The sequence below is a fragment of the Lactuca saligna genome, chromosome 8 (assembly GCF_052625555.1).
Source record: "Lactuca saligna cultivar CGN05327 chromosome 8, ASM5262555v1, whole genome shotgun sequence".
Taxonomy (NCBI): domain Eukaryota; kingdom Viridiplantae; phylum Streptophyta; class Magnoliopsida; order Asterales; family Asteraceae; genus Lactuca; species Lactuca saligna.
Window position 1 is genome coordinate 69372490 of NC_136424.1, and position 16544 is coordinate 69389033.

Below are 16544 nucleotides of genomic sequence, written 5' to 3' on the forward strand. Positions count from 1 at the left end.
CACAAACGCTTACCTTTTCCTACCTCCACATCCACCACAATAAAACCCTTTGACCTTGTCCATGCCGACTTGTGGACATCACCACTCCGAAGCAACAGTGGTTTTAAGTATTATCTCATTCTAGTTGATGATTTCATCCATTTTATATGGGTGTTTCCACTCAAATACAAATCTGAAACCCATGAAAAGATAACACACTTTCACAAACACATACAAACTCAATTCAACACTACATTCAAAACTCTACAATGTGACAAAGGGGGAGAATTTGACAATCACCAGCTTCATCATTTTGCATCTACTGTTGGTCTTCATATTCGTTTTTCTTGCCACCACACCTCCCAACAAAACGGAACAGCCGAACGCATGATTCGTCGTCTCAACGAACTCATGTTCTCTTTTAACCCACGCCTCTCTACCACCTTCCTTTTGGGTCAATGCCCTCCACACTGCCACCTATCTTCACAATATCCTACCCACCAAAATACTTCACAACCGTACCCCAACCTCCGTTCTCTATCTCAAAAATCCCACATACGACCACCTACGAATTTTTGGTTGCGCTTGTTACCCCAATCTTAACGCCACACGCCAACACAAACTCTCCCCACGATCTATTCCTTGTGTTTTCCTTGGTTACCCAGCCCAATACCAAGGCTATCGCTGCCTTGACATCTCTACGGGTAAAATTATCCTCTCCCGTCATGTCACCTTTGATGAAAATACCTTTCCCTACGCCAATACCACACCTACACAGCCACATAACTACTCTTTCCTTGACACTGACCCATCCCCACTTCTTTACCAACCACACATCACAAATAACCAACCTACTATCCCAGCCGACCCAACACCGCCAACCTCACCACCACCAAACACCTCTAACACTCATACCACCTCTCCACACCAGCCTACTCCAATTGAAACCTCCTCAACCACTCCCAATCATTACCCATTGACCTACACTCGCCGAAACCCACGACAACAATCCACCCACCCACCACCAATCTTTCAACACCCAATGACAACCCGCTCTCGATCTGGTATCACAAAACCAACCCAACCATTCAACCTTCATACCACCACAATCCATAAAGTCATATCCCCACTTCCAAAATCCTACAAATATGCCTTATCTGATCCAAACTGACACTCCGCTATGACTAATGAATACCATGCTTTAATAGATAACAACACATGGGAATTAGTACCAAGACCCAACAATGCTAATGTTATACGGTGCATGTGGATTTACCGTCATAAATTTCACGCTAACGGGAATCTTGAGAGATACAAAGCACGCTTGGTCATCAATGGCAAATCTCAACAAATCGGAATAGATTGCCACGAAACATTCAGTCCTGTCGTGAAACCTACCACTATTCGGACCGTTCTTAGTCTTGTTGTATCACGATCATGGCCTATTCATCAACTTGATGTAAAGAACGCTTTCTTACATGGAGACCTTAAAGAAACTGTGTATATGTTTCAGCCTCCCGGATTTGTAGACAAGCAAAACCCAACCCATGTATGTCGATTACAAAAATCACTGTATGGGCTCAAGCAAGCCCCACGGGCATGGTATCATCGGTTAGCCACATACATTCAAACATGTGGTTTCAAAAGCACTAACAGTGACACTTCTCTATTTGTTTTCCAACACGGTGCAACAATGGCGTATCTCCTTCTTTATGTCGATGACATCATCTTGACTGCATCTGACACCACTACTCTTCGGTACTTCATTGATCTTTTATCCAAAGAGTTCACAATGTCCGATCTTAGCCCTCTCCACCATTTCCTCGGCATTCAAGTTCAACACAAAAATGGAGGATTATTTCTTTCACAGAAACAATATGTTAATGACATTCTTCACAGGGCCAACATGCAAAACTGCAAACCCTGCGCTACACCCGCCGACACCAACTCAAAACTTAGTGCCACCATCGGCGACCCAATGCAAGATGTATCTCTATACCGTAGCCTCGCCGGAGCTCTCCAATATTTAACTTTTACCCGTCCCAACATTGCATACGCCGTTCACCAAGTCTGTCTCTTTATGCATGCACCAAGAGAACCGCACTACAATTTCTTAAAACGCATTCTGAGATATCTAAAAGGCACCACCAATCATGGCCTCCACATCAATCCCTCCAAGTCTACTAAACTTACCGCTTACTCTGACGCTGACTGGGGGGGTTGTCCGGACTCACGTCGGTCCACGTCCAGCTACTGCGTATTCCTTGGCGACAACCTTGTCTCCTGGTCATCCAAACGTCAACCTACTATCTCCCGATCAAGTGTCGAAGCTGAATACAAAGGCGTCGCAAATACAGCCGCTGAAACAACATGGCTTCGCAACCTGCTTCTTGAACTCCATCTCCCGTTGCGCCAGGCCACAATCATATACTGTGATAACATTTCAGCGGTCTACCTTACACAAAACCCAGTTCAACATCAACGCACAAAACATGTTGAAGTCGATATCCACTTCGTTCGAGAAAAAGTACGTATGGGTTCCGTATGTGTCCTTCACATCCCAGCAGATTACCAATATGCAGATATTTTCACAAAGGGATTGCCATGTCAACTCTTCACCCGTTTCCGCTCCAGTCTCTCTATTCGACCACCTACCGATTCGACTGCGGGGGAGTATTAGCGAGAACTATTTCAGCCATAATTTCAGCATAATTATGTTGTATATTTTGTATTTACTGTATAGTATATGTTCCTAAATTAGCTCTTTAGGTGATTAGACTTTCCTCAATTATCCCCCTGTAATCTTGTATATATTCTAGCTCATATCAATGAAAGGGGCATCAAATCTCAAACAATTACACTAAGTTCCTACCATCTGTCCCCCTTGTCCCGCTGCACAACAATTCACGACCCTCACCCTATAATCCACGAAGAAACAATAAACAGAACTCAACCATACCTAGGTTTGTTCCTAAAAATACGCACAACTTCCATTCTAACACCCATTATAAGGGATCACCGATGAGACAACTATCTAAAAAGGAACTTGAAGAACGGAGGAAGAATAATCAATGTTTTTACTGCAACGAAAGATACACACCAGGGCATAAGTGCAACAGTAGGCTCTTTATGCATATTTGTCCGAAAGAGTAAGAGAATTTTATGGACGAAGAAGGGCTCCATGATTTGGCTGATACCGAAATAAACGAAGGTGTGACAGGGGAAACTACAATTTCCATTCACGCTTTACTGGGTTCTTTGGGTCCCCAGACTCTTCAAGTGTGGGGTATAGTGAAGAAACAGTCTCTATTGATGCTTATTGACAGTGGTAGTACCAACAATTTCATAGACTTGGTGTGGTCTAAAAGGCTCGGCCTCAAGCTTACACCCACTAAACCCCATAATGTGTCGGTAGCCGATGGGTTTAAATTGTCTATTCATTATGTTTGTAAAGAAGTATCCTGGTGTACCCATGGAGTGTCATTCAAGGGGGATTTCCTAGACATGCTAATTGGAGGATTCGGGGTTGTATTAGGAGTTGAATGGCTAGCAACGCTTGGGGATATAACTTGTAACTTCAAGGAGTTATTTATGGAATTTCAAAGTGAGAACCGAACTATTCGGTTGGAAGGGGCACAGAGAGGCTGTTTGGGGAATTCTACCAGCAAGACGCTTCAGGGGGAGTGGGATCAAGATCAAGCATACCTTTTCGAGTCCATTAAGGGACCATCTCAATTATGGTCCATCAAGCTAGAAGTTACTGACGAAACTGAACCTATGAGACGTGAGATGGAATCGTTGTTGACTGCTTTTGAAGATGTGTTTGCAAACCCAAAGTCCTTGCCACCCACCAGGCAACTAGATCATGGTATCACATTAAAGGAGGGAAGCAATCCAGTTAATTTAAAAGCATATAGATATGGGGCCCTACAAAAAACTATAATTGAAGAGTTGGTACAAGAGATGTTAAATTCTGGTGTGATCAGACCAAGTCATAGCGAGTTTGCTTCGCCGGTGGTTCTGGTAAAAAAGAAGTATGGCAATTGGAGGTTTTGTGTGGATTATAGAAAGCTCAACCATCTCACAGTAAAGAATCAATTCCCTATACCTATCGTTGAAGAGCTTATTGATGAATTGCATGGAGCTTGCTATTTTTCGAAGCTAGACTTGCGGAGCGGCTACCATCAAATAAGGATGAGGGAAACAGATATTAAAAAAAACTGCTTTTCGGACTCATGAGGGGTTATATGAGTTTGTCGTTATGCCTTTTGGCCTCTCAAATGCCCCAGCAACATTTTAACATTTAATGAATTCAATCTTCAAACCATATTTAAGGAAGTTTGTCTTAGTTTTTTTTGACGACATCCTCGTTTACAGTCAAAGTTGGAAGGAACACTTACAACATTTGGGTATAGTGCTTGACATTCTGAGACAACAATCCTTATTCGCCAAATTTTCGAAATGCTCGTTTGGCAGCCGACAAGTGGACTATTTAGGCCACGTGATTAGTGCTGATGGAGTTAAAGCGGACCCAAAAAAAGATTGAAGATATGGTGACTTGGCCAAAACCAAAAAATATTAAAGAGTTGAGAGGATTTTTGGGTCTTACTGGATACTATAGGCGGTTCGTAAGGAATTACGGAAAGATAGCAAAACCTCTAACGAATTTGCTCAAAAAAGGGTGTTTTATTTGGGGTCAAGAGGCTGATGAAGCTTTTCATGAATTAAAGCAAGCTATGACTTCTACTCCAGTGTTGGCCTTACCTAACTTTGACAAACCATTTATCATCGAGACAGATGCTTCAAGTGTGGGTATAGGAGCGGTTTTAATTCAAAATAATCACCCAATGGCCTTTTTCAGCAAGTCCTTGGGCCCTAAACATTTAATGTTGGCCACATATGAAAGGGAATTACTAGCTATAGTAGCTGCCATCCAAAGGTGGAAGGGATATTTGTTAGGCAAGCCCTTTGTTATTAAGACAGATCACCAAGCGTTGAAGCATATACTTGAGCAAAAGGTGTGCAATCCTACCTTGCAGAAATGGTTAAGCAAACTCATGGGCCTACAGTATTCTGTGCAATACCAAAAGGGAAAGGAAAACGTGGTAGCAGATGCTTTTTCAAGAAGATCGACTCCTTTACCGCCAACCACTTGTATGGCCATATCAAGCATCTTCTCGGGATGGCAAGATAAAATTCGAGAAAGTGTCTATACAGATGGAAAACTACAAGGAATAATTGATGCACTCAAAGATGGTTCGACTATAGGGAGCAAGTACTCCATGGTTAATGGGTCACTCATGAAGCAAGGAAGGTTGGTTGTGGGGGATGATAAGATACTTAAACAAGACCTCATTACATTCTTTCATTCAAGCGCGTCTGGGGGTCATTCTGGAGTCCACGCAACAACACAAAGGCTTTCAAATGCAGTCTATTGGAAGGGAATGCAAGCTGATGTAAGATCTTTGTAAGGGAATGTCACGTTTACCAACAATGCAAATATGACACGTCGGCATATCCAGGGCTGCTTCAACCAATTGAGATACCCAATAGATTTTGGGAGGTCATTTCTCTAGACTTCATTGAAGGTTTGACCAAGTCTTTGGGCAACACTACAATACTTGTAGTTGTGGATAAACTAAGCAAATTCAGTTATTTTATGGCCTTGAAGCACCCATATACCGCCGCGATGGTAGCTCAAGTATTTATGGAACAAGTGTCAAAATTATATGGTATGCCGGCGAAGGTGATATCTGATAGAGATCCAATCTTCTTAAGTAACTTTTGGAAGGAATTATTTAAAGCACATCAGACGACCTTAGCCTACTCTACTGCATACCATCCAGAGTCTGATGGTCAAACGGAGGTTGTCAATAGATGCTTAGAGACATATTTGAGGTGTTTTACCTTAGATACTCCCTCATCGTGGGCCAAGTGGCTCCCTTTAGCTCAGTTTTGGTATAACACGTCTCATCACTCCAGCCTGGGTATGTCGCCGTATGAAGCTCTTTTTGGTGAGTCACCCCCCAACTACATTCATTACCACCCTAAGGACTCAGCTAATCAGTCTGTAGACGCCACACTGAAAGCTAGAGAGGCCACCATTCGGCTACTCAAGGAAAATTTGACAAAAGCTCAACAACGGATGAAATTCCATGCAGATAAACACCGAAGTAAGAGGGTCCTTGCTTTGGGGGATTGGGTTTATTTGAAATTACATCCCTATCGACAACAATCTGTAAACAAAAGGGTATTCCATAAATTGGCAGCAAAATATTATGGGCCATTTAGGGTGATAGAAAGGGTGGGAAAAGTCGCCTATAGATTGGAATTACCCTCTTCCTCAAAGATCCATAATGTATTTCATGTGTCCCTATTGAAGAAGAAACTGGGAGATCACACAAACTGGGAGATCACAACTTTGGTCAAATTGGATCAACGTTAACTCAGTCAATCAACTAACTATTAAACAATCCTAAGATTGAAATTATAAAACTAATATTTATTTTTAAAATAAAGGGTTTATTCCATAGAAGAACATACATTTTTTCATTTTTTTCCCTTTTAAATCTAAAACTTATATTTCTCAAAGTAAACCCAACTTTTATCTATTCATTGTTATTTCATTATTAAAGTCTGTTACCAATAGGTAAATTGATTTCATTCGATAAAAGCTCTATATTTTGCATTTTTTTCCATTTTAGACTTGGTTTTTTCAAAACAAACTCAACTTTAACATATTAATTATTATTTTATTAATGAAGTTGGTTATCAATATGTAACCTTATATCCCTAACGAATGTGTGTCCTAAGCATCAACAGATCACCTTTCATACCAAAATCATGGTTAAACTTGCACATGAAGGACCTTGGACCTCTTAATTATCTTCTTGATGTCACTCTTTCCAGTCATACAATATGTTATGGAAGTACTAGAATGTCATCTTGAAAACCTACTCTCACTCTCATCGATAAAAAGGAAAAGTTAAACACCAATGATGGGTAACCTTACTCTAACCACTTTGTACTGCAACCTTGTTGGAGTGCTTCAATACCTCACTTTCACCTAATCGGATGTCTCATATGTAGTTCACTATATATACTTCCACATCACATGTATGAACCTATTGAATCCCATATGGTAGATTTCAAGTGTTTACTACATCATGTTTAATGTCCTCTTGATTATGATCATACACTCTATAATACTCAATCCACACGTCTTAAAGCATAAACTGATGTTGACTGGCCAGGTTATCCCGACACACGTCGAGGTCAAATACCAAGGTGTTGCTAATGTGGTTTAGCATAAACTAACATTGACTCAGCCAACTGTCCCAACACATATCGAGGTCGAATATCAAGGTGTTGCTAATGTGGTTTTAGAAACATGTTGGATTCAGAACCTTCATCTTGAGCTTTCGTTGCCTATTACTACGGCTATGCTCGTTTATTATACTAATGTAAGTGTTGTTTATCCCTAGCATTTAGAATAAGTTATTATATTAGATGATTGATGCTTATAACACACGTGATTTAGAGGAGTGTAGGGTTATATTTTGGTAACCGACTCAATTAATGAAATAACAATGAATAGGTAAAAGTTAGGCTTATTAAAAAAATTAGATATAAAAAAAAGGAGTAAAATATGCCTTTTATAAAAACAACCATAAAAATAACTGAATAAGGTTATCGGATCAAATATAGAATAATGGTAACAAACCAAGTATTATAAACATGTTAAATTATAACATTTTGCATCATAAAATATTTTGGATCATGTAATTTAGATTCATAACATTTACAACCAAATTATTTTTTTGGCTCATAACAAGTTTTTAATCATAATATTTTTTTTCAGAAGCATTTAGGACGTATTCGGCAAAACTAGCTAGTAGCGGGTAGCTTTTGATTTTGGAGGGTTTTGTTGAAAACTATTCATTGTAGCTTTTGATTCTGGAGTGTTTTGAATAGGCTAAAAGTTAAACGCTCATGTCGCCGAACGAGACATTTTTTCTTTTTTTACTAGCTTTTTCTTAAAAGCTAGAAGCCAGAAGCTCCCAAAAGTTGTGTGCCGAACACACCCTTAATTTAAGTAAAAGGATACCATTAGGGATCATAACATTTTAAATTGTAGTATTATTGGATCATAACAAATTAAGAATCGTAATCATGAAAAATCCCACGAGAGCATTTTTGTTGCTACTTCTTCCTTGCTTCCAAAGTGTGTTCTTGTTGCTCTAATCAGATTTCATTTGATAAATCCCACAAGTTTTAGTTTCTTCTACATGTATGAAATTCTATCAATTTAAAAGATTTCAAATGGTGGTCATTAACCATCTTTAGATAACTCACTTAAGTCATGTGGAGGATGTGTTGAGTAACTCTTTGACCCATATTCAAATCTTTGAAGCTACATTTAGGGGGTGGCCGAGAGAAGGGTGCACGACCCGGTCCAAAAATAGGGCTGGCTAGGGACCTACTTCTCTATACCACAAGGACCATTTACGTAAATTAGTCTAACAACTTTTTTACTCTTCATTTACTTATATCTGATAAGAAAAATCCTAAAATTCAGAAAACACTAAATAATTATGAATAAACTACTTAAAATTATATGAAAACATGGACATACTGTATTGCAACATAATAATATGTCAACGGATGATTAAGTTTCATTTAATGATGCCATACTTGATTACTCAATTAAATTATGCAATCTTATAGGTTTAGTTGGTTTAGTTATAACATGATTGCATTATTATGATGCTCATGTTCCAAGTTCCTACACAAATCTGGCAAGAAAAAGCAAAACTAGCTAGCTCCAACGTACATACAAATAATTGATGCTCAATTGTTCATCTCAACAAAACTGGTGTAAATTCAATCAGTATGAGTAACTATATACTGTCCTGATATCATAAGATACTGCACAACACATTAGGCCTTTGTTTCAATAGATTTTGTTAACAAGGCAGAAATTAGGCCTTTGTTTCATTAGTTTCTTTGAGGGAATAATGCTACTGCACAAGACAAGACAAACAACTGGTAAGATACATACATATATATATATATATATATATATATATATATTTTGCAGTACCTCACACTATAACGTATATCACTGTCGTCACCGGTATCTAATAAACCACCACTTTCGGATATCTCCTGTTGAAGGGAAAAGGATACACATCATTTTTTTAATTCAATTTCAAGAATATAATGGATAAAAACAGGAGCAGAACATGCAACCTGGTTCTAAAAAAAAGTTCAATGACCTTAAATAGCCAAAAAAAACATGAAAACTTGTTATTGTAGGTCATGATGACCACTTTGGCAAATATTAACAAGTTTAATGACCTTTGAACTCGTAAAAGGAGCCAAGTGATCAAATAACCAAAATTTCAAAGTTTAGTAGAAAAACAAAGCAGAAAATCACACTCACACTCACAAGATGTCGTAGTTGCCTGAACTTTCCTGCAAGAAGAGCTCTCATAAACTTTATAACCTCCACCTGTCCACAATATCACATATATGGCATGTGTTAGTAAAGGAAGATAGAGAAAAAGAGGTAAGGAAACAAGGGGAAATAAATGTTCTTACTTTATCAAGACCGTACAACCCACGTAAAATCATAACCTCCAAACTATTTCCACCACCTTTGGTGACAAGGTCCCTGCAAATGATGGAAAACCACACAATTAAATGTTATTGTTTGGAGAATTACAAAAACACATTACTCATGATTAGAAATACTCTCCTCAACATACAAATGTAAGAAATAATTTATAAGCATTAAGTTCCTACAACTTTTACCATTAAAGTTTTGCACCCAAAGAATAGGAAATATGACCAGTAAAATACCAAATGACTCTTTCTAATAAATAACACCCCCCCCCCCCCCCCCCCAAAAAAAAAAAAAAAAAAAAAAAAAAAGACAAAATTGCAAAAATGGTCCCTATCGTTTTATCTAAAAAGATTAGTAATGCAATGGTCCAAAATTGGGCATTTTGGTACTTCCACTTACTCTTTCATCCCCACACACATACTATTTTAATACCTTAATTAAAAACAAATAAAAATGGGCCACTCCACCCTCACCCCCTACTCCCCTCATCTCTCTCTTTCTCTAATTTCATCTTCCCCAAACCCATATGTGGATAGTTTTCTCCCATATTGATTTCCTCCATCGTCTAAGCTAACCATTGATCAAGAAAAAATGGGTCAGGGGGTTTTTCAATTACCTATTAACACATGGTATCAGAAAGTCCCTGAGACCTTTCTTTTTCCACCTATTTCGCTTCCTCTTTCCGCTAAATCTCTTTCTTCTTCTCTTTTCTTTTCCGGTGACTATGTCTTCATCCTCCGTAGATCATACCCTCCCAATGAATACACTCCTTCATATGATCACCATCAAGTTATCTCCTTAAAACCACCTTCCGTGGAAAAATCAATTGCTATCCCTACTTGCTTATCAGAACCTTCTTCCTCACATTAACGGTTCTGCAGTCGCTCGTTCTCCTGAGAAGTTCTAACTGATGGCAAGTCCAGCCCTAATACTCTTTATACTACTTGGAAAATAGATGATAAACGAGCCGTCATTATCCTTCGTGCCTCCCTCTCTGAGGAGGCAGTTGCTGAGATTGTTGGCCTTCCGTCTGCTCGCCTCATTTGGCTGGCACTTGAGACTGCCTACAGCAACTCTTCTGTTGAAAGGATCCAGAACTTGCGTGACCAACTTCGTCAATCAGTGAAAGTTGTGTCTACTGTTGCTGAATTTTCCCGTAAATTTAACGGTTTTTGTGATCAATTGGCGGCCATAGGACATCCCGTTGATGACTCGGACAAGTTACATTGGTTCCTGTGCAGGTTAGGGCCCTCGTTTGAAACTTTTTCAACTGTTGTGAGAACCAATCGGCCGGCACCTTACTTTCGTGACCTCTAGGCTCAAGCCAAGAGTCACGAGTTGTTCTTGAAATCACTGCATGGTTCCACCCATTCCGCTGTTGCTTTCTCTGCGGTTCGCCCCTCCACTACCCCCTTACATAAATCTCGCACCAGCTTCCGGCCTTCACGTGGAGGTTCCAATGGTGGTCGGGGACGTGGTAGGCGACCTCCCCACTGTCAACTATGTCGTACTGATGGTCACTATGCCAATGTTTGCCCTCAACTTTCAAGTTTTGCTGCTAAAACTACTACACCCGGTATCGATATTGCAAATTCTTTTCGTGCTCAATGCACTATTGCTCCTTCACACCCGGATTGGTATGTTGATTCCGGGGCTACTGACCATATGACATCATCCTCGGATACGGTCACTCCGGGTACTACACAATCGTCTCCTGCCAATATCACTTTTGAAAACAGTAATTCGCTTCTTGTTTCCCATATTGGTCATACTATGGTTCACAATCAATTTCGTTTGAATGATGTGTTGGTTGTCCCACGCCTTACCAAAAACTTACTTTCTGTTAGTAAATTGACCGCTGATAATCATTTGGATGTGTTATTTTCTCATCCCAATTTCTATATTCAGGAACGCTCCACGAGACAAGTCCTAGCCCAAGGCAGATGTGAAAGCGGGTTATATGTGCTCCATTCCTGTCCTCACACCCTTGTTGCTGCTTCATCCTTAAAGGCTTCATTTGAGTTATGGCATTTACGGTTGGGTCATGAAGCTTTTGATACTATTTTGCTGTTAAATAAAATGAGAAGGTTATCTGTCACTTCTTTACTACCTAAACCTCTTTTGTGTTCGCCTTGTCAAATGTCTAAGGCCCAACGATTATCTTTTGAGGTTAATGAAAAACGGGCTTTATACCCATTGATTTGGTTCATTGTGATTTATGGGGGCCATCCCTGGTTTTGTCTGTTGATGGCTATCGAAATTATGCTTTGTTTGTGGATGATTATTCTAGTTTTGGTTTGTTATATCCGTTAAAAGCGAAATCTGAATTCCATGTTATCTTCTCAAAATTCATGAAATTTGTACAAACACAATTCTCCAGAAAAATCAAAATTTTTCAAAGTGACGGGGGCACCGAGTTTGTCAATCATTATGTTCGTCACCTATTAACACATAAAACTTATTTAAGGGATTTATCAACTTCTATATCTAAGAGAAAAATTAATATTAGATCTGGAGGCTGATGAAGTTAAAGCAAAGAAGAACAAGGAAAATTTTTTTGGAGATTATAATATGACCTTATGATGTCTTCCAAACAGAATCGAAGCAGCTAACCCAAAAGGGTAACACAGGCTCATGTAACCCACAACTTAATCCAGCTTATGCAATTGGTGCACTTGGTTTCGTGGGATCTATTAATTGACTCCAGATTTAGAGGGTATTTGGATAAATTAGCTTATAGCTTATTAGCTTATTGCGGTGGGAAATTAGGAATAAGCAGTTTTTGCAAAAGTATTTGTGGTGGGTATAAGCAATAAGCAAAAAGCTAGAGGGATGATTATTTAGCTTATTTCTACCACAATAAGCTGATTTTTAGGGATTCTTATCTAAACACTTAAACTTAGCTTATTGTGGTGGGAATAAGCAATAATCACCCTCTTTTTTCCCTATCCAAACACCGTCTTAGTCTGACTCACAAAGTTATATCCATTTTCGATTTGGAAAAAAGAAAACGGAACCAACAAAATCCGATTTGATGATAAGTTAAGAGAAGTACATTTTCAGATCACAACGACATCAGAGACTAGCAGAATCCGGTGAGGGAAGGTCTTTGGTGGCCTTACCGATGCCTCTCATGTCAAAGGTGACTGTGAGTGTGTGTGTGTGCGTGTGTGTTAGATCTTAGAGGCAGAATTTAATTGCAAACACATTGAAAACCTGTAACTCAAACTTACACACCGAGATCCAACTTATATATATATATATATATATATATATATATATATATATATATATATATATATATATATATATATATATATATATATATATATATATACATATATATATATATATATATGAGCTCCTAAAATTTGTACTTGATCCCATTTGATTTTTCAAGCATATCAACTGGAAGTTTCAGTTGTCTTCATCTGGCTAACGTTTATGTCCCTCGTGTGAAAAGGGAGAAAGATTGTTGATTTTATGCAGACATTAGAGAATAATGAAAAGGGGGTGTGGGTTGAACACAGAGAAAGAAAAATGAGGGTCAAGATTGAAGCGTGAGAGAGATATGAAGGGACCAAAATGCCCTTTCTCTTTTTGCTAGATAACATTAGGAACTAATGGCTGTTACCAAGAGGAACAAAAACAATAAAAAGGTCTAATTTCAAACCAAGGGTGCACCACAAAACTTTTTTGGACCAAAACCACATATTTTAACCACCATGGGACCATTTTTGCAATTTTGTGAAAAAAAAAATCACTGAAGGACATCAGGGATGTAATTTAATGAAAGTTCAAGGCCACTTACTCTAAAAAGGCGCCAGTGAGAGAGTAACAATTTGTAAAGTCGACATATTTTAGCTCGTTAAACCCGTGCAATGGAGATTACTAACACATATAAATAATCAACAGGGCAATTTCACATGTTAAAAGGTCAACATATTCATGTGTTCTTCAAATACCAGAGAGAGAAAGAGAGAGACAATGGATACCTTCACCAGCTTGAAAGCTTCAGAAGGAAACAGTTCGCATGCTTGCAGAACCAAAGTGGTTATCTTAGGGCAGTTGACCACAAATTCTTTGCACACCCAGGTTTCTACCAAATCAGGTCTGCCTGCATTGCGATTGCGTGTGAGATGAGATCTCAATGATCGAATTGATTCTACAGTCTTTTCAAATATTAAAAAAAAAAAAAGTCATCAACAAAGTTTAGAATGGACAAACCTCCGCTAAACGAAGATAAAACGCTCTAACAAGAAACAATATCTACTCACAGACTCTAATATACGACTGATATAAACATCCATCCTGTCATCAAGAAAACATTTTTATTAGTGTTTCATAAAAGATATAGACATTCTTCCCTGCCTAGATATCTAAAGCTCCAGTAATTTTTAGGTAAATGTGATTATGAGAAACAAGGCCAATGGACTTATTACAAGACTTAACACCCAGTCACCCACAGACAAAGATAAACAACGATCTCATTAACAAGGCAGACTGAAGGAAGAAGTTATCAAAAAAGCCAAGGGACTTACATGCCCACAAATGTTAGTTCAACAAGAGAATGGCAAACCGACAAAGATGCCAAAAGTGCCTCTGAAAGTGCTGTCTTATCCTTCATTGTAATTCTGTGAAGGTGCAAACTTCTCAAACGAGACCTTGCAATTACAACATACAGGGTCAGTAGATACTCTATTTACTTGTACAATAATAATTTATTCATTCCAAAACAATGAAAACATACCCAGGTACACCACCATTTGCACTCAAAGAACTCAAGCAAGAGCCTGTTAAAAAACGAACAGGTAGCTGCAACACAGAATAGGCTTTGGGTATCAAGCATAGAGAAAACCTAGAAATCAATAATATCACAAGATAAATAAACACCACAAAAATCACTTCAATAACAAAATTCAACACACGATGCAAATTAAAATTCGAAATACGTACCTTGATTGTGAGGTCCGGAGTGAGAGGCCAGACGGATGCATTATGAACGGAAGAGCGTTTACGAGCGGATCTCTTGCCAGCTTCGAGCAATACGGATGAGAGGTGAATAGCACGTTCGATAAAATCATCATCGTTTTGGTGGGAATCGGTAGACCTAGATTCGACAAAGTCATCGAAAGAGGCGTCTATTAAGGCGGAATCGGAAACAGCAAACAAGGACTCGAATAGAGCGTTGATGTTCAATTGATCGTAATTATCATCCCTAGTTGAATGTTTGGCCATGCAACTGGAAGTACGTGGGAACGGAAGTACAGTTGCTAGCGGGAAAAAAACTAGCTTTTAAACTGAATAAGTTTTAGGGATAACGACGATACCTGCGTTTAAGAGAATACTTTTGGTGTAGTTTCAAATTCAGGATCTTCCGCCGCGCGAATTTCCTGAGAAACGAAGTCATAGGAATTTCGGGGTAAGGGGCAGCAGGGTCATGGCCCAGAAAAAAATGGGCCTACGGCCATCAAGTTTACAACATTTTATCGATACTTTTGGGCCAAAATTTATAATCTAGTAAGAATTTTGTCCATGGCCAAAATTGAAGCAACAGCCAGAAGTAATCCATCGCTTGAAACACACAATTTAAGCTGTCCCATAGTCGCACTCCTAATATTGGTATTGCAAAGGAAATATTGACTTATTTGTTTTCTTTAAAAAAAACAAATATGTCTAATAAATTGTTTGACAACTAAAGAAACACTTCTAAAAAGTGATTTTCAAAACCTTTAAAAAAATCATATTTAGGAAATCAAAAAATATAACTTTTCAATTAGTTGTCGCTGATGTGGCATAGTGATGTGTTAGTCTTGAAAACGTGACATTGATATAGAATGATGACGCGACATTATTTGGTTACATTATATTTTAGGTGTCAAAATTGAAACCAAAAAGAATGAAATATAGCGACTTAATTGAAAAGAAACATAATATTATATTCAATTGATCGTAATTATCCCTATGTGAATGTTCAACCATGGATAGAACGGTGTAGGATCAGAAGTACACTTGCTAGCAGGAAAAAAACCTGACTTTTAAACTGAATTAGTTTTAGGGATAACAAACAATGCAGGGCAATGGGAGCAGTAGGGCCATGGTGCCCAGGAAGACAATGGGCTTAGAAGCATCAAGTGTACAACACTTTTTATGGGTATATTTGGGCCAAAGTCTAGTAATAATTTCGTCAGTGGCCCAAAACTAAAGCAGTGGTAAAGTCATCGTAAGCCTTAGTTTTTTTGAAAACCGCAAATATCCATGCAAAAGCCCCTTCTATTTTTTACAGCGGATACCCGGGTGACCTCCTTTTCAGTACAAACTTTTACATTTTTATGGCCACTGATTAGAGTTCAACTCGTCACCTCTACCCGTTAATGGCTATAAACCCTACACCTAGTATTGATGACACCCTTAATATTAATATTGAAAGGGTGTTTAGGATTGACTTCAAAATAATTTATTGAATTATTTGTTTTTTCTGTTTTTTTTTTCTTTTGAATATTCGAATAAATTGTTTGACAACTAAAGAAACATATTTGAAAAGTGATTTTCACAACTTTTAAAAAATTTAAGAAATCAAAAAATATAACTTTTTAACCATGTTGTTGATGTGAAATTGTGACATGTTAGTCTTGAAGACATGCCGTTAATATGAAATGATGATTTAGTTGAAAAAAAAAACCAAGCGAACAAAATCATATTGTTATTAAAACTTATATCTTTTTTGAAATTTTCCATTACATAAAGGTTTTTATGGGATCCTTACGACAAAAGATTATGCTATTTATATTCATCCACGCATGTCTCTAGACTATTTGTGAGTTTGTAGTTCACACTCTCAACCGTTCTTTTGCATTCTATGGGATACGCGACTTAAAAAACCCAATGATCATTTATTTCAATATAAGGGAAAATCTAATGTCATTAATACGAATAT

At 38.2% G+C, this 16544-nt stretch overlaps 2 protein-coding genes and 1 long non-coding RNA gene across 6 annotated transcripts; 2 read left to right on the forward strand and 1 right to left on the reverse strand.

Annotated features, from left to right (window-relative positions):
- Window positions 1-3141: 3141 nt before the first annotated feature.
- On the forward strand, window positions 3142-4218 carry LOC145009732 (uncharacterized). Its single transcript, XM_078968372.1, has one exon. It carries the CDS (start codon window positions 3142-3144, stop codon window positions 4216-4218), a length of 1077 nt encoding a protein of 358 aa, XP_078824498.1.
- A 4457-nt stretch (window positions 4219-8675) lies between these two features.
- LOC145012177 (F-box protein SKIP17-like) lies at window positions 8676-14978 on the reverse strand. 4 transcript variants are annotated; one of them, XM_078970963.1, is made up of 11 exons: window positions 14938-14978; window positions 14564-14717; window positions 14358-14465; window positions 14149-14271; window positions 13835-13918; window positions 13603-13724; window positions 13419-13498; window positions 9583-9655; window positions 9425-9493; window positions 9083-9147; window positions 8676-9002 (listed from the first exon to the last, which is right to left on the reverse strand). In XM_078970963.1, exons 2-5 carry the CDS (start codon window positions 14692-14694, stop codon window positions 13840-13842), a joined length of 441 nt encoding a protein of 146 aa, XP_078827089.1. In that variant the 5' UTR covers window positions 14695-14717; window positions 14938-14978; the 3' UTR covers window positions 8676-9002; window positions 9083-9147; window positions 9425-9493; window positions 9583-9655; window positions 13419-13498; window positions 13603-13724; window positions 13835-13839. The 4 variants fall into 4 exon arrangements, with proteins under 4 accessions (XP_078827089.1, XP_078827087.1, XP_078827085.1 ...); XM_078970961.1 differs by lacking the exon at window positions 14938-14978 and having other exon boundaries at window positions 9431-9493; window positions 14564-14931; XM_078970959.1 differs by lacking the exon at window positions 14938-14978 and having other exon boundaries at window positions 14564-14931.
- On the forward strand, window positions 10075-11867 carry LOC145013173 (uncharacterized). Its single transcript, XR_013664865.1, has 2 exons — window positions 10075-11345; window positions 11516-11867. It is a non-coding gene; the product is annotated as an uncharacterized LOC145013173 (long non-coding RNA).
- Window positions 14979-16544: the final 1566 nt, after the last annotated feature.